Below are 17,643 nucleotides of genomic sequence, written 5' to 3'. Positions count from 1 at the left end.
CCGGGCCTGGCCGGCCGTGGTCGGCTCTCACGGGCATCCAGGTGACCCCACCGGGCCCATCGCCACCCGGGGCACCCATCTAGGCTCCCCAGCCCTGGGAGCCCTCCTTCTGTCTCTGCCTCTTCAGATTACCCCCCCGGATCCCACAACCTCTATGCGGTGCAGCCTGATCCACAGGGGACTCCGAGGTTCCCTAAAGCTCCCGCCGTGGGATTCCAGCCCTATAAGGGGAGCTCCAGGTGCCCACCCCCCCTCCTGGTACCGCCTGCCCTACAGGGGATTCCCGAGTGCCCCAAAGCCCCGCCCCCCCCACCCCCCCTTGGGACTCTCCGTCCCACAAAAGGGCCCTTCGATCCCCTAGCGCCCTCGACCCTCGAAGACCCGATTCTCCTCCCCGCTGCCGGTTCCTGTGCCCGTCGCGCCTCACCCACCGGGCCGGGCCGGGCCGCCAGCTGCGCGCTCCCCCTGCCGGGCGGACCGTAACCACCGAGGCGCGGTGCAGAGCGGCACCCGCGGCCTGACCCGGAAGCGCGGCCCAGCGTGGAAGGGCGCGCGGAAAGCATATCCGGGCAGCAGGGCCGGTGGTGGCGACGGCGGTGGAGGTGCGCGGCGGGCCGGGGCGTGGAGCGGGCCGGGACGTGGGGCGGACCAGGGCGTGGGGTGGGCCCCGCCATTCTCTTTCCAGTGGCAGCGGCGTATCGCTGCCTCACTGCGTCACGCTGACGCCAAGTTCTGCCTGCCGACCTCGGAGTCGGGGGAAGCGGTGCCGCGACGCGAAGGCCCCAGCACCCATCCCACTGCTGCGGGAGACGTTGGGCACCCGTGTCTTACCTCAGCCCCTGTTGTCTTAGCACAGAAATGCTGTCGCGGCGGTGGAGAGGGTAGCAAGCTCCTGGCGTGATGTCAAGCTACGTGGTGTTAGGCCTAGGCCTGAGGGAACTGGGGTTGTTTAGGCTGCAGAAGAGGAAGCTGAGCGGAGATCTCTTTGCCCTCTGCAACTCTCTTCAAGGAGGTGCAGTGAGGTGAGGGTTAGTCTCACTAGTATAAAAGTGATACGAGAGGAAATGGCCTCCGGTTGCACCAAGAGGAGGTTTAGATTGGATATTGGGAATAATTTATTTACTACAACAGTGGTCAGGCGTTGGAACAGGGTGCCCAGGGAAGTGGTGAAGTCACCGTCCCTGTAGGTGTTCAAAGAAAGTGTACACGTGGGACTGTGGGACGTGATTTAATGGCCATGGTGATGTTAGGTCAGCAGTTGGATTCCATGATCTTAGAGGTCTTTTCCAACCAGAACAGTTCTATGATTCTAGGTTCTTTAGGTTACAGAGTGTGGATGCACATCATGGTTCCCACTGCCTCAAAGAGCTTCAGTGAGCAGATATGGGTATGTGTGGGACCAGGCCTCGTGGGGCTGGGGTTTGCATTCACTGGAGATTTGTGTCTGATCATTTTTAGCTCACAGAGGGGGAAACTTTTTTTCATCTGCATCTGACCTCCTGTCCTTCAGGAGTTACCCTGTGACGTGTATCAGGCAGCCAAGGGACTGTGTACATGGCAAACCACCACCATGTCCTGTGAAGCAGCCACACGTGGTCAAGGTCTGCTTCTTGCTTTGGTTTTTGGGCTGTGAATGCAGCCATTGCCCCACAGAGCCTTCACTAGTGCTGGCAGCAGATGAGCCCTCTCTGTGGCTTCTGCTGCACCTGTCTGTAGTGGCTCTCTTCAAGGCCACACTGTCTATTTCCACAAACTTTCCAGGAGCTACGGTCTTCAGGACTCTGCTCTGTGGCAGGTTTGAAAGAGGGTCAGTGGGGCCTCATAGGGTAATCACAACAGCCTGATATCTGCCAGACATTACACTGAGGGTAGAAAGGTGTGCTCTGTGCAAAAGTGATCCGTGTAGATCTCTTTAGCGTGCATAGCAATTAGCTTGTCTCAAATGCTGCAGTACAATTCCCCATCATGTGCCAGAAGTGGCAGTCAGAGCAGCCTGTGGTCTGTCAGGCATGTCTTGGTTTATTGCTTAACATTTCCCCAGGTATGAAATGATGTATGAGCAGTGAATGTAAAGCCATATAACTTGCAACCTCTTGGGCCCAAATTTCGCAGTGCCTTATAAATGTGTGTAATTTTAAGTACTATCAGTACTTCCATTGACCTCAGTGGGACTACTTACGGTGCTCATAAGTAAAACACAGATGCACTCTTTCAGGATAAGAGCCAAGGATGATTCATGCAGGCATATGCATCACAGATTTTTTATCTTTCCACTGCTATTTGTTGTTACAACTTAGGGCTTATTTAATAAAGGTTAAATATGTTGAGCCTGACTGCAGGTTCAGTGGTAAAACAGCCAGGTTCTGCTCTGCACATTTCATCTGGCTTGGGCTTAAAGCTTTCTTGAAGAATTGTGAGGCTGGCAGCGCTCAGGCTTTATCCTTTTTGGATCCTTTACCAGCTCTAGCAGCTGTTTTGCATAAGTGTGATCACTGAAGAATGTGGATTTCACAAATCACTTTATTTTTTGCCCAGTACTCGGCAGTGAGAGATCATTGTCTGCTTAGCAGGAATGGCTTTTCCAGAAGCCAAATGTGACAAACAATTTCTAGTAAATCAGACCTGGAAGAGTTTAATAGTAAAATCCAATGACCCATCACCAATGCTTGATGCATTATGCAAGCTCAGTGGAAATACAGTGGAGAGCATATGCAATTACTGAAGATAATTAGCTTATAAGGGGGAAAATGCAGCGGAGTATTTCTTGTGTTAAATAAGTGACTGAGATTCCTACTGTCATTTTAGGAGGAGTGCCACAGACACTTGAAAATGTAACAATTTAGTAATTTTAAATGACAGTAACACAGGGTAGAATAGGATAGGATAGGATAGAATAGAATAGACCAGACCAGGTTGGAAGAGACCTTCAAGATCATCGTGTCCAGCCTATCATCCAGCACCACCCAATCAACTAAACCATGCAACCAAGCACCCTATCAAGTCTTCTCCTGAACACCTCCAGTGATGGTGACTCCACCACCTCCTGGGATTATTCTCTAATAAATCTAAAACTTTGTTAGCTAAGAAATTATTGTTGTAGAGGACTGTAAGTTATTCTGTGTATGTGATTCTGTACTGAAGATGTGGGTTTGCCTTCACTGCAGAGCTGTCACCAGCTGTAACTGCATCAAGCACTGTGAAGTCGAGTCCCTAAGCATGGAAAAGCCATCAAGGGCAGTGGCAATTTTAATTGGAGGCAGCTGGGTGGTGAAGTGATGGACGCAGAAGCTCTGCGACCACAGCGCTACACTTGCTAGCACAAGCTGTGACAGACTCTCAAACAGCAATCACCATCACTGGAGGTGTTTAAGAGGAGACTGGATGAGGCACTTGCTGCCATGGTTTAGTGAGTGGGATGGTGTTGGGTGTTAGGTTGGACTTGATGATCTCTGGGGTCTTTTCCAACCTGGTTAATTCTATTCTATTCCAATACAAATGCCAGTGGTCCACAAACTGCTAAAAATCTGCAGCCTGCATTTAAGAAGCCTGCACAAGGTCATCAAAATAAGCAGGTCAGTTTTCAGCAGCCTTCTGAAGACTCTCAAACACTGAAAATAGTAGAGGTCTAAAATAGGAAGGTTAAAACCATTCCTTCAAACAGAAGAGTGGTGGTTGATCAGCAGAAGCCTTATTGCTGGGGGTTTTTTTCAGACCTATGCAATTGATGTGGCTGGGATGCTCCTCTCTACTGAGCAGGACTCAGTAATTTTCCCTAAACTGTAAGTGGTGGAAAACAGGAACAAAAGAGGCCTTGGTTCTGTTTTTACCTGTTTAGCTGTGGGAAGCAGCACAATGGTAAATTGAGTTCTCAATACTGGTCTTAAATGAATGGACAAGAGGCATGATGAGAAGCAGAGTGGGACCAATAAAAAAAACAAACAACAAAACCCAAAAGAGGGCACACAAAGGAAGGGATTGTTGTTTACAGAGAAGCAAGGGGAGGGTCTGTTTTCCAGTTTCTCTTGCAGGATTCAGTGGATGAGTTGTTTAGCTAAAACTGAAGGAGGGTTGTACACATTTGCCTTCTTTGCTAAACTGCTTTCAGCAGTAGGTGCCACAGAAATGGGTCAGACAGCACGTGTCTCATCAGGTATCAGGTCTGGAATCTGGTTTGGTCTTCAACAAATCAGCTTTAACTGAAAAACTTCATTTCTCTCTGCTGAAAAGACAATTAGGCAAATCACCTGTATTTATTCAAATGGCATTCTTTTTCATCACTGGTAGGATTTCTGTCTGCTTCAGACATTGTTACCTACTGATCCTGGGAGGATATGAAGTTTCTGCACTGTTTATTCCGAGAATGTACTCCTTTGTTTTGCAGCATTTATGAAATTCATCTTCCACTGGCTTTTGTTGTGGGTAGAAGAAAAGGTGATCAATTTCAAGTCACACAGTCAACAGGCTGAAGTGAGATGTTCTTTACGATAACATTTGGCTTGTGGCTTCCTTACTTTGTTATTTTTAGGGCTCTGGAGCGGGCTAGATGGAATCATAACTTGAGGGAATGCATATTGGATTAGAAATTGTCTTGAGTCAGGCTTGCAGGAAAATTGATTACAGATTCTTTCCGTATCGGTGTCATCTCGTTTTGTTGCGAGTTGGGTTCATTCTGCCTTTTAAACCAGGAAAATCCTTGTGTGCAAGGCACATAAAATTAAAGGCTGTGTCCTAATGTCTTCAGATCCCTTTTGTGCACATTCATTTGAAGAGTGTGAAATCTGTCTACAGACAAAACAATTCTTCAAATGGCTGTGGAAAATGTGTGGCAGCATTTGGGTAGGGAAGGCGATAAACAAGATATGACTGCTGAGGTGTTGCAACATAAAGTCACAAAGATCTTCAGCAGGGGCTTATTGTAAAACAAACAAGAAAGAGGAGTCAGAAAATGCTGCAGCAGCCACAAGAGACTGCAAAAAAAACCAAAAAGGAGGTATGTTTAGTGTCCTGATACTCAGAAAGGGACTTCCTCCCTATGGCTGTGGGTAACTGCCAAGAGAGTTTTCTTAACAGGAGAATTTGTAAGCATTTTATATGGTATTTAGATATCTAGCACTGATTCTGCCTCTAAAATCAAGTAAGTAGATGTAGAAATGCTAAAAATGAGCTGTGTTTGTTCTTTGGATTTTCTCTAGGTGCTAAATGAAAGACTGGCATTAGAAAACCAGGAGATTGTGGAGAGGGAGGCAGAAATTTACAGGCTGGGTCAGAGTGGCTGGAGAGCTCCCAAACAGAGAGGGACCTGGGGGTGCTGATTGACAGCCGCCTAAACGTGAGCCAGCAGTGTGCCCAGGTGGCCAAGAGGGCCTATGGCATCCTGGCCTGCATTAGGAATAGTGTGGCCAGCAGGAGCAGGGAAGTCATTGTGCCCCTGTACTCTGCATTGGTTAGGCCACACCTTGAGTCCTGTGTCCAGTTCTGGGCCCCTCAGTTAAGAAGGACATCAAGACACTTGAACATGGCCAGAGAAGGGCAACGAGGCTGGGGAGAGGCCTTGAGCACAGCCCTGTGAGGAGAGGCTGAGGGAGCTGGGATTGGTTAGCCTGGAGAAGAGGAGGCTCAGGGGAGACCTCATTGCCCTCTACAACTACCTGAAAGGTGGTTGTGGCCAGGTGGGGGTTGGTCTCTTCTCCCAGGCAACCAACACCAGAACAAGAGGACACAGTCTCAAGCTGCACCAGGGGAGGTTTAGGCTCGAGGTGAGGAGAAAGTTCTTCACTGAGCGAGTCGTTCGTCATTGGAATGTGCTGCCCAGGGAGGTGGTGGAGTCACCGTCCCTGGAGGTGTTCAAGAGGACATTGGACGTGGCACTTGGTGCCATGGGCTAGTCATGAGGTCTGTGGTGACAGGTTGGACTCGATGATCCTCGAGGTCTCTTCCAACCTTAGTGATACTGTGAAATTATATTCTCTTCCTTGCTTTTCTTCCTCTGTTAAGAAAGGACTGTTTCTGTGTCAACTCATGCAGAGTCCACTTCTGACCCTGGAGATAATTCTTTGTTTCAAGTACTCTGAACATTTTGTTCTTTTTTCTTTTTTTTAAACCTTTTTCCCCTTAATGGTTATTGTTCCTGGGCTTATTTATTTGGATGGGAAGATGAACATTTAGAGGTCTGAAGGTTGTGCTAATGCTTCTTGCCCTGGTTTCATTACTGTGTTCTGAGCAAAGCTCTGATTTGGAACCTCTTGGCTGACAGTTTATAATATGCTAATCGAAATCTGTTTACTGGAAATGAAATCTGAATATGCTGTAAGCTTGCTGTCATTAATAAACTTAATTCTTTTTCTGTTTCTCTCTTCTTTTTCTTTTTTTTTTTCCCCTCAGTTGAATTTCCAGTTTCCACTTCCAATATTGATGACCTTGAAAGTGCATTTGGATCCGAGACATTTTCTGTCACTGAACAAATCAAGAGTTTCTCTGCTATTTCAGAGCGATACAGACAGCTTAATATCATACGACCTCACTTCTCCAAATTAGATGAAAAGAGAGTTTTCTCTTGCTTTCCATGAAGCTCAGCTATTGCCTGTTAATTTTGACTCTTGCTGCTGATCTTTCCATTGGATTTACACTGGAAAATGTAGCTTTCAACAGAACAGTTGCTCTTGGGACTCTCAATGCATCGCTTCATACGGTGTCTCAAGCTTCAGTAAGTTCTCCAGCACACCACGATATCATTGCCAAAGAGGGGACCAGTATTTTACTTGAATGTAAACTGAACAACAGCCAGTATGAATATATTCTTTGGTATAACTCCAGAGGACATCTGCTTGAACAGAAGGATGAAGGTGAGCCTTTCTGCTCTTTTTGTTGCCTCAATATTCCCTTTTTCCACAGGCTCTGAGAACCTCTGGGACTTTATTACCATTTTTCCTTCCTATCCACCTGTTTTTACAGTTGGGAGATAAGAAGAGAACAAGACAAAGCCCTTTGCCCTCTGGCATGTGAATTATACCTGAGCTGTTCTATCTTAACCCATCTATCCTGCTGTGGTTCCCCACAGAATCATTTGATTCCAGAGGCATCACACTGCTGTATACAGAAGAAATTAATCTGCATCCTACCAGATACACACTGATGTTCTCATTTATTATTGCTCAGGTTTATATGAATTAAACACAATGCTCAACAACTTCTGACCTTCTCCAGCTGGCAGTCAGCGATTTCATTTTGTTACAAGACTGGTTGGTTGGGTGTTTTGTTTTTTTCAAAGCATGGGGTAACAACTACATTTTTTGTCTGCTTTCTGCACCAGTGAGGCTGTGGAAACTAACACCATTTGTAATGGGCAGCAGTGAAATCCTTTCTGTTTAACCCTTTTGTACAGGGGGAGGCTGTGCTTCTCCTAACCACTGGCTCTTGCAGTTATGTCCCTGTAGTTTTTAATTTGCAAAAAACTAATGCCTTTTAGAGACACATTTGGGCTTCTCTATTAGTATTAATGAAGGTCATTGAGCTAATTGATAGGATCTTCTGGGAGGCCATCTTTCTGCCTTAAGTGTTCTGTAACCCCTTTGTAGTTAAAATGCCATCTGGATATTAGCTCAAAGTAGAGTCATTAAAAGAATGAGTTATGAAAACAGTTTTCCCCTTAAGTTGTAAACGCAGAGGAAATGCTGTATAAAGCTGGAGGCTTTTATTGATTTCTTCTTCCATGGGTTCTGTGTATCAGCACTGCACGCTCAGCAGAAAACTCTGTCTCAAGAAAATTCTGCCTTCTTTTGCCAGCGGAGCCATTTACAGACTCTGATCTGTTTTTCATGGGTCACTTGACTTTTAACTCTGAAACTTAGACTTTACAGAGGGTGGTCCTTTGAAATAGTGCTACACAGCAGGTGGAAGGCGCTAGTTCAGAATGAGGGTCCCTGCGAGAAAGAGCTCGCAGTCCGTAAGCACCCAGGGATGTGCAGAGAAGAGGAAGCAGTAAGCGAGCAGAGCAATTGACCGTTAAACAGTGGGACTGGGAACTGGGTTATGGCTTCCTGGATCACAAGCATGGAAAGGGAATTTCAGTCATAGAATCAAGAAGGTTGGAAAAGACCTCAGAGATCATCAAGTCCAACCTGTCACCCAACACCTCCTGACTAACTAAACCATGGCTTCAAGTGCCACATCCAATACCTTTTTGAACACCTCTAGTGATGGTGACTCCACCACCTCCCTGGGCAGCACATTCCAATGGCAAATAACTCTTTCTGTGAGGAACTTTCTCCTCACCTCCAGCCTAAACTTCCCCTGACGCAGCTTGAGACTGTATCCTCTTGTTCTGGTGCTGGTTACCTGGGAGAAGAGACCAACCCCCTACCTGTCTATAGCCTCCCTTCAGGTAGTTGTAGAGAGTTGTAGAGTCCTTGATGTACTGTATGGATTATGCTAGAAATGGACTGATGACTTCCAAGCTCTGTCTCCTGTTGATGGAGCAAACAGTACATGTCTACTTAACTGGTGATTGGTTTTGTTTCCTTAGCTTACTTTCTTTCTTTTAAATCTCCAGGTGGCCACTGGAGGATTGCTGATAATTCCCTCAACATCACCAGGGTCAGCTTTGCTGACCGGGGGCGATACACGTGCGCGGGTGTTACCCGTAACGACACCGTGTACTACACCGTCACCCTGAGGGTCATCTTCACCTCAGGAGACATGAGTATCTACTACATGATTGTGTGCCTCGTTGCCTTTGCCATCACCCTCATTTTAAACATCACCCGGCTGTGCATGATGAGCAGCCACCTGCGCAAGACGGAGAAGGCTATCAATGAGTTCTTCAGGACGGAAGGGGCTGAGAAGCTTCAGAAGGCTTTTGAGATAGCCAAGCGCATCCCCATCATCACCTCTGCCAAAACGCTGGAGCTGGCCAAAGTCACGCAGTTCAAGACCATGGAGTTTGCTCGCTACATTGAGGAGCTCGCCAGAAGCATTCCCCTGCCACCCCTGATCCTCAACTGCCGGGCCTTCATGGAGGAGATCTTCGAGGCGGTGCGGGTGGAGGATCCTGACGAAGCTGGTGAGGAGGGAAAGCAGAGCCAGGCCTGCGGCGCCCAGGCCGCGCTGTACCCCAGCAACCCGGAGATGAAGCGCAGCGACTCGCCGGCCGGCGATTCAGACGATGGCTCCATGAACGAGCAGGGCCAGGAGATAGCTGTGCAGGTGTCCATTCACCCGCAGTCGGAGGTGCAGAGCATTGACTCTGTTTCTCACGACAGCTGCCAGTTTGCACCTTCCGAGGAAGGCACCTGCTGAGTCCGGCGCTGTTGTGAAGGAAGCACAGACGACCCCAGGCTGCTGCCGGAAGGGGGGTCTGCAAACCAGCTGCCTCAGTCCCAACTGCACAAGTGCTTTCCAAATTTCAGGGTGCCAGAACTGCTGCCCAAATCTGTATCTTCTGTCAGTGTTGATCTCATGGTTTCAAGTCTGTTTAAAGAAAGCCATTTGGAATACTGTGCAGTGGCTTTTCTTTTTAAAACAAGCTTTCTATACTTAAAATAGTTACAAAACAGGAATTCTTTGCCCTTGTCTCCTTGGCAGCTTCTGATACTTTTCATCTCTATTAGAAGTGGCCAAGCTGAGCAGTGCAACTTGCAATAAGATCTTTCCCTTTGTGAACTCTTTCCTTCCTTCACAAAATGGAGCTGGAATTCCTTTGATCAGTGTTGTTGTCCTGATGAGTTGTGTGCTCTTTTTGAGTTGCCTCTTGGTGCGTGTAGCCCATCAGAGCCGTGGTGAGCTTGAGCAGATCTGTTCTGTGTCGTGTGCTTCTATGTTGCTATCAAAATGTACTGTACTTGGGGAGAGAATAGTTTCAAAGCAGCTCAGAGAACAACCAGGGGGCCCCAGTTCTCCGTCTGTCTGCGGAAAACTCGTGTGTGCTCCAGCGTGGGGAGAGCAAATTGTTACAGAGGTGGCTGCCTAAACTCGGTGCTGATTGCCAAAGCGCCTTACCCTGGCTCTGCCTGACAGAATGGAGCAGTAGCAGCACTGCTGGCACTGCCTTTCCTTGACTTTGCTGACTTCACTGCCTCTAGAAAATCCAAAGTTTTCTATTGTATTTGACATGGTTGTGAGAAAAGAGTGACAGTAATGTGTCGTGGCATCATGTAAAGATTCATTCAGCTACGGAGTATAGCATTAGCCAGGTTGGAAAAGACCTTGGAGATCATTGAGTCCAACCTATCACCCAACACCATCTAACCAACTAAACCATGGCACCAAGTGCCTCATCCAGGCTCTTTTTGAACACTTCCAGGGATGGTGATTCCACCACCTCCCTGGGCAGCCCATTCCAATGGCCAGTCTCTCTTTCTGTGAAGACCTTCCTAACATCCAGCCAAAACCTCCCCTGGCACAGTTTGAGACTGTGTCCTCTTGTACTGTCACGGGTTGTTTGGGAGAAGAGACCAACCCCCACCTGGCTACAACCACCCTTCAGGTAGTTGTAGACAGCAATAAGGTCTAGCCTGAGCCTCCTCTTCTCCAGGCTAAGCAACCCCAGCTCCCTCAGCCTCTCCTCACAGGGCTGTGCTCCAGACCCCTCCCCAGCTTTGTTGCTCTTCTCTGAACACATTCCAGCATCTCAGCATTTCTTAAACTGAGGAGCCCAGAACTGGACACAGCACTCAAGGTGTGGCCAACCACTGCTGAGTACAGGGGCAGAATGACTTCCCTGCTCCTGCTGTTCCTGATGCAGATCAGGTGTCTCAGGCATCTCTTTCTGAACATCACAGTAAGGAGGTGAAAAGCAGAGACATTCTTTGCTCTGGCTACAGTGCTTGCAGAAAGCGGTGCAGGAGAGTGGGTAGCAGAGGGCTTGGCTGTGCTGTTTGCCAGCCACTCACTATGGGAGTGGAGTAACTCACTGAACATGCCCTGTCTGCTCTGCTGAAGAGGGGTGGCAGGAGGGCGCAGTGCAGGTACTGACATAATTAACTCCTAAGTTCTTCACCAAGGATCTCACTCACAGCTTCCTCAGCTGTAACGATCCCGCCTCCAGGAATCAGAGTGCAGACTAGAAGGTAGTTCCTTCCTTCACTCTCTGGTGCTGATGTGGGTTTTTTTTTTTCTCCTTTGTAAGTTGCATCACTTAAATAGCATTTTATATCCTGTTGAGATTTAGTAGATGTAAGGCTTGTAAGCACTCCACAAATTAATTTCTTACAACTACTGGAAGCATATTGCCATATAATTTTAAGTACTTGGCAACAGGAGCACCATTTAATTTCCCACAACTCTTTTTCCCCCCCTCCCTTTCCTTATTATTACAGAAATGTCACTTGAACAAGTGATTCTGGACTGTTGCTCAGGATTCTTAAGAGGATTTGACATTACATTTACATGAGCAGAGATGGAAAACAAGCAGGCCCAGTGGTAATGACAGGGTGGGGCCATCTGCTGTAATACCTGCTCATAACTAAAGGCCTGAGCAAATTATAGATATCATATCAGATCAGAGAATGGGGCAGTGAAGCATTTATTACCATTTTAAGCTACCTTCTGGGGAAAGTTCTGCAGTCAGCCACCAGTAAATGCAGTGTAGGGTAAGAGTGGTGTTTGTCAGGAAGGGAGAAAATTGCTAGCCTTAGTTATAGTGCTGTTCCCACCAGCTTGGTATCATTGCCAGACTGTAGCAAACTATGTCTGCTTCAGGGGAATGAAGCCTTCTCTAGACACTTAAAATATTTACAGCCCTCAGCTTCTCTTTTGCTTCCATAATTTGATGGCACTTTCCACATGAAAAGTTTGTCTAGTTTTGTGTAACCTGACTGGTTACTTGAATCTTTTTGAGGTGAATCAGTGTTAAGATATCTTTGTGAATAAGAAGCCCTGCTAAGATACTGCTGGCTTCACTTCTCTACTACAATGGAATCATAGAATTGTTAGGGTTGGAAGGGAGCTCAAGGATCAGCCAGTTCCAACCCCTCTGCCATGGGCAGGGACACCTCACACTAGATCAGGTTGCTTAGAGCCACATCCAGCCTGGCCTTAAAATCCTCCAGGGATGAGGCTTCTACCACCTCCCTGGGCAGCCTGTGCCAGTGTCTCACCACCCTGATGGGAAGAACTTCTTCCTAACATCCAATCTGAATCCACACATTTCTAGTTTTGTTCCATTCCCCCTGGTCCTATCACTCCCTGACATCCTAAGAAGTCCCTCCCCAGCTTTCTTGTAGCCTCCTTCAGATCCTGGAAGGCCACAACTGGGTCTCCTCAGAGCCTTCTCTTCTCCAGACTGAACAGCCCCACCTCTCTCAGTCTGTCCTCACAGGAGAGGGGCTCCAGCCCTCTGCTCATCCTCGTGACCCTTCTCTGGGCACATTGCACATTCATGAGTGGAGATTTGAGGGATTGCACCATTTTGGGTGCCCTAATTGAAAGAGGTGAAGGCTACAAGAGAGAATGAGCTGTGTTAATCATCTCCTTTGTGCCACAGGCCATCGGGGTTGTACCTGCAACTGCCTTTTTTCCCCATGTACAGCTCTCCTTGCCTCTGTGAAGCTGTTGCATTATAATACAGCAGGAGAACCTTGGACATTTTGCCTTGAACTGTATGCACAGGGTAGAGATGCAGCTACAAAATCAAAGCTCCATTTAATTGCTTCCTAAGAAGCTGTTATGCCATCCTGAGTGACAAATATCTCATCAGAAATGGCAGCTCCCAGGCAGCAGGATGACACTAGAGGTGTGTCAGATGGGTGCCAGGAGAGCAGTTCCCAGATTAATTCAATCTGTTTTCTTACTTTATTTTTATACTTCATTTCCATAACTCCAGGTTCTTACTAAGCACAGTTACTTGGTGTCTTTGTGTGTCCTGTTGCTGGTGGAGAGGAGAGTGTGCTCATGCATAAAAGTCCTCAGAAGTGCAGTTTATTGCTGAATAGTAAAGTGAAGCACTTTTGCTGAATTACTACCATCTTCTCTTCACTAAATTAATTTCATTCCTGGGAAGGAAGCTGTTCTGTGAGGATTTCACTAAATCAGGAGTACTTATTAAATGTAGAAACTGATCCTACTCTCACTGAATTCAATTAGAGCAGATTTGAAGCTCTGGTGTATTTTACAGATGACAGTACAGGATTTTTATGCATCTGAAAGCAAGGCTGATGGTGATGTTATGCTGTAAATGTGATTGCCAGAGAATGAAACCTGACACTGGTTTCCAAACAACTTGTGAGCTACTCTCATTTATCCTGGGTGGATGTGTGCACTTCAATTTGTTTGATGGCTCCATCTGAACATTCACATGGAAAGATGATGTAACCATCAGTGGTTCCCTCTTGACTTTTTGTAGGACAAGGAGAGGTCTACAGTGGCTTCCTTGCTCTAAATTCTTTGACAATCACAAGGGTGGTTTTCCTCTCTTGTTTTGGGTGGGTTGTTTTATTTGGAGGGCGGGGGGTGGTTGTGATTTGTTTATTTTAAACACTGGTAAATCTACTTGTTATCCAGGAGTACCTGAACCTAACTTTGTAGTGACTATTTCTATTCCCTGCATTGTAATGTACCTGGTTAATGTAACCACCTAGGATTTCATACTTTCATAAGATGAACTGGTAGATTTGCAAAATAAATGAAGCCCCCCCAAAGCCCTGCCTTGCTAGGGTTGTCCTTTTCATGGTCAGTGCCTGTCCATCCCAGGTTGAGCAGCAGAATGCTGCTAGCCAGCCTGACAGAGGTTGCAGGGATATTCAGGCGGCTGACAGACTGTTCCTCTCGCTTTTGTTTCTCTTTTTTATGCCCCAAAGTCCCCAGCAGCAGCTGTAATAATTGTTACCAGCTGCAGAAAGAATGGCAGCAGACCTGAACTACCTTCAGGATTTCCTGCATTCTCCCCTGATTTCACTTCTGCAAGCTGAAAGGGTGACCATGAAGTGCAGTGACCTTCAGCCACACGCAAGTACTTTCTGTCCTTACCTTTTTCACAGGATTGTGCTATTTTACACTGTAATCACCTCTTTTGGTCTTTAATCTTCCTCTAAACCAACTACATTTGGACACAGCTTACCTCCTAAAAGACAGCACAGCACAGCACAAACCCAGAGTATCTAAAGCTTTCAAGTGACCAAATCTGTGTTACAGTTTTTCCAGGGAGTTGCTGAGGTGGCATAAATCCAACCCCACTTCTGTGCCAAGGGAAGGAAGCCTGTGGGCTGCTCTCACTCTGCACCCCTAGAGCTGGAGGAGATGCAGGTCTGACTTTACCCCTGAGCTTTGCTAGACAAGAGTAGAGCGGGGGGGGAGGTGTCCCAGCTCATTTTGGTGACCATGTTCGGGTTCCCGATCCCTTTGCAATCAGTTCAGAGTATTAAACTGCCAGGGGATGATCCCAACCCCCCAAATGAGACACTTTAACCAATTCCCACTGATTTCAGCAGGAAACTTTATTTCCTATGTGGGAAATGGCTGCCTTCTGTAGGGGCACGTCCTGCAGCTCTGGGTGTCAGCATGGAGCGGAGAGTAAAAGTGCCTCTGGTTAAGTTCAAACTGCGCTCCCTCCCACCTCAAACACCAAAAATCCAACCTGCTGAGAAGCCTTCTAGAATACAGTCAGGCAGTGTGAGTGAGAGCAGATTTCACCCACATTGTGTCCAGAGAATGGTCTCTGGTTGCCAGTCTCTGCACAAGGCAGGTAACAGAGTTAAAGCTGAGTCTTGGGGACTTTCCCGTGAGAGTCAGCTGCTTAAAGGAAGAATTACTGCAGCCATGCTCCTCAGGCTAGGTCAATGTTCAGTCAGCATCTGCTTTCCATCTCCATGTGCACAAATGATAACAGTTCCATTTCTTAGAGCTCTTCATGATCCTACCCACGGCAAACAAATTCATCTGCATGAATCTGAAGCGCTTTTCCAGCTGGATAACAACAGATCATTGCAAAGGGAGCTGCATTGAGGTTGACTGCACTTCCATTTCAGGTGTGCTCCCCTCCCCCCAAAAAATGCAGCTTTTCTCAGTGTTGCAGCACCCTCCATGAGTGAAGCCTCCTGCCAGAGCCACGCAGTGCAGACACCCCCATGTCATTCACCTCAGGCAAGTTGCAGCTTCATCGACTTCCATTCAGCCAGGTCATTGCACACCAGCTGGGTCTCTCTCCTCTTCATTCTGTTTGATTGTATAGCAGCTCTCCAAACACTGCCAGCTTTTTTGCTGTTGTTGCACGTGGAAAGGAGAATTACAGCACCACTCCAAGAAAAAAATAATTGTTTTGCTAGTTGTCCAAATACCCAAAAAAAAAAAAAAGCCCCAAAAGTTGTGCCCTGTCCCTGCTAAGACACTGCCTATTCTTCGGTCACGCCTGGCTGCCAGCGATCATCATAATGCCGAGCAATTAGGGCCTTTCATTTTCATTAGGCTAATTAATTGTTTGCACAGTGCCCTGAATATGGAATCGTTCTCCTTTGGAAGGAATAAAAAGGATTAGAATGGCCTCGTCCCAAGATGCTCAGAACGTATTTTATTTGTTTTATGGGAGGAAAGCTCTCTGGCTCCCCCAGCGCAGACCGTGTACTCGAGTGGTAATGGCTGCGCTGGGACGCTGACATCAGCAGAGAGGCACACAGATTATGCATATGTCCATCCATCTGCCACCACCTCCCGTACGGTACCCGGGGCTTCTGCTGCATGCCAATGAGTCTGCTCAGAGGCTGGAGTCGCGGTGTGTGTGCTGCTGGGCTGGTGTGTCGGCCGCTGTCAGAGGCTGGAAGAGCGATGAGCGCATCCCCCCCACCTCCCCCGCCCCGGAGATGAGCTGTCCCCGGCGCAGACGCGAGCCCCGGGCAGCACCGCTGTGACTGTGAGCGCCGCATCGTGATGGCACTCGGAGGGCAGAGCTCTGGGCTGCCTACACACGCCGGAGACTGTCTCAAGAGGTTTGGACTCCAAGTATATCAAATCAAAGGGCTAGGATTTCATGAAGAAGGGTACCCAGTGGATGCAATATTGCAGAGGCAATGGCAAGTGCTTTTGTGTGTTTGTCCTCCGAGTGCCTCTTCGTGTTACTGTATTATTAAATATATATTTCATAGGCAGTAGTTCCAAGGGTGATACAAGCCTGCAGAAAGCCATTTCGGTGGGGATGTGCTCCTTCAGCCTGAAGTTTAAAGGAGAGGCTGCCATCACATAAACTTCTAGTAAAGTAGTTGGAGATAGCTCACTGGAGTTCCTCTCACCTTTCCTTCTCTCTGCCCCTGGTAAAAGGCCTCTTGTGGACCATCTGCAAGAGCTGAAAGTGAAAATTGTGTCCCATGTTACTTTCTCTTCCTCTAAAAAACAAGGTACTGAGAACAGTCCTGGGTTAAAAGAGAGCACAGAGGCCACCCAGGACATACTCTCAGCCACAGATGTCCATCCTGTCTTAGAAACAGCCACTGGAAGAGATGTTGCATCTTCCAGACAAACTGTTCCTGCACTAGACTATCCTGATCACTGGAGAGATTTCCCTAATAACTGCCCCCCAGGCATCTCAATTCATCACCCACCTCATCCTAGCTATGCCTGCTGCTGCTAGATCTTAACCCAAATCAGGGTCACCCCAAACAGGCAGGGAAGAAATCAGAGGGCAACGTAAAGAAGGGCCATGCTTGGCTTTGTGTGCCTGCCCTGGCTCGAAGAGGTCATTCTGTGTTCAGGCTAAGCTTGCAGAACTTGACTGGAAATTCATCTCCTTTTGTCTGTTTAATGCCTGGGTGTCTGAGCATCACTTCTTGGGCTTTGGACCCTTCTGCTGTCTAACTGTGCTGGGCCATGTGAATGTCCCTGATGTCAGTGCTGGCAGCCAACAGTCCCTGCCCCTGATTCATGTCAAATGAGAAAATCCAGTATCTTGGGTGCAGCATTCCTGAGACAGCTTCATACATATATGTGCCAGGGGGTGGAAAGCAGCCACTGCAAAGAATATGAGCATCCCCCACCATTATCTCAAGGCCATTTCAGCATTTCATTCCCTTTCCCTCCTTGGTACCTTTTCCTTCATGGGAAGTACTCTGAGCATCTTGTGAGAATCCAAAGTTCTCTCTTTTTTTTTTCCTTTCCTTTACTTTTTTTTTCCTCTTTTGTGACATTTTTTTCAAGCTTAACTCTCCTAAATGATGTCTAGGGAGGAGGACAGTGGACCAGAACAAACGTGAAGGAGTTTGGACAACTGTCCTAAATCAGAGGATGGGTTTGCCTCGGAAATCCTATATGCATCACACTGCGTTATAGAAAGTTGGCTTTAACAGCAAATCTCTTGCAGCAGGGTGTCACTTCACTTCCAGACATTACTTGAAATGCTTTATTAATTTGATGACCTCGTGGGCTCTCAGGAAAAGCCATTTATCAGTGGTTTTGAGGAAAGAGAACTCCTCTGAGCTAAAGGGACTGTTTTGTTGCTCAGATTTATTGCTCGGCTGACTTAATTCGCCTTTCAAACATGATGACTCTTAGCTGCTGGGCAGCAGCCCTTTCAATGCTGAACCTAATTAACTGCTAGAACTCTTCTTACTGAGGCTGTTTTCTTACTGTTTAGGGCTTCTTCTTCTTCTTTTTTTTTTTAATCCACAGAAATAAAGCAAACACAATCCTTGAAACACAGGTTGCATGGATACGGTATCAGCACAGACA

The 17,643-nt window shown here is 47.3% G+C and overlaps 1 protein-coding gene across 1 annotated transcript; it reads left to right on the top strand.

Annotated features, from left to right (window-relative positions):
- The first annotated feature begins 549 nt into the window (after positions 1-549).
- On the top strand, positions 550-10,292 carry MFAP3 (microfibril associated protein 3). The gene is made up of 3 exons (XM_054168588.1): positions 550-602; positions 6,382-6,842; positions 8,549-10,292. Exons 2-3 carry the CDS (start codon positions 6,563-6,565, stop codon positions 9,292-9,294), a joined length of 1,026 nt encoding a protein of 341 aa, XP_054024563.1. The 5' UTR covers positions 550-602; positions 6,382-6,562; the 3' UTR covers positions 9,295-10,292.
- Positions 10,293-17,643: the final 7,351 nt, after the last annotated feature.

Source organism: Dryobates pubescens, chromosome 16, assembly GCF_014839835.1.
Source record: "Dryobates pubescens isolate bDryPub1 chromosome 16, bDryPub1.pri, whole genome shotgun sequence".
Classification (NCBI taxonomy): Eukaryota; Metazoa; Chordata; class Aves; order Piciformes; family Picidae; genus Dryobates; species Dryobates pubescens.
The sequence above is the reverse complement of the archived record's forward strand: the minus strand, read 5'-3'. Positions and strand labels throughout refer to the sequence as shown.

What these genes read in the sequence shown, in the direction of transcription:
- MFAP3 (XM_054168588.1), top strand. Translation starts at nt 6,563, where the DNA reads ATGAAGCTCAGCTATTGCCTGTTAATTTTGACTCTTGCTGCTGATCTT. An exon ending in GCTTGAACAGAAGGATGAAG is followed by an intron (nt 6,843 to 8,548) that starts GTGAGCCTTTCT and finishes TTAAATCTCCAG; the next exon opens with GTGGCCACTGGAGGATTGCT.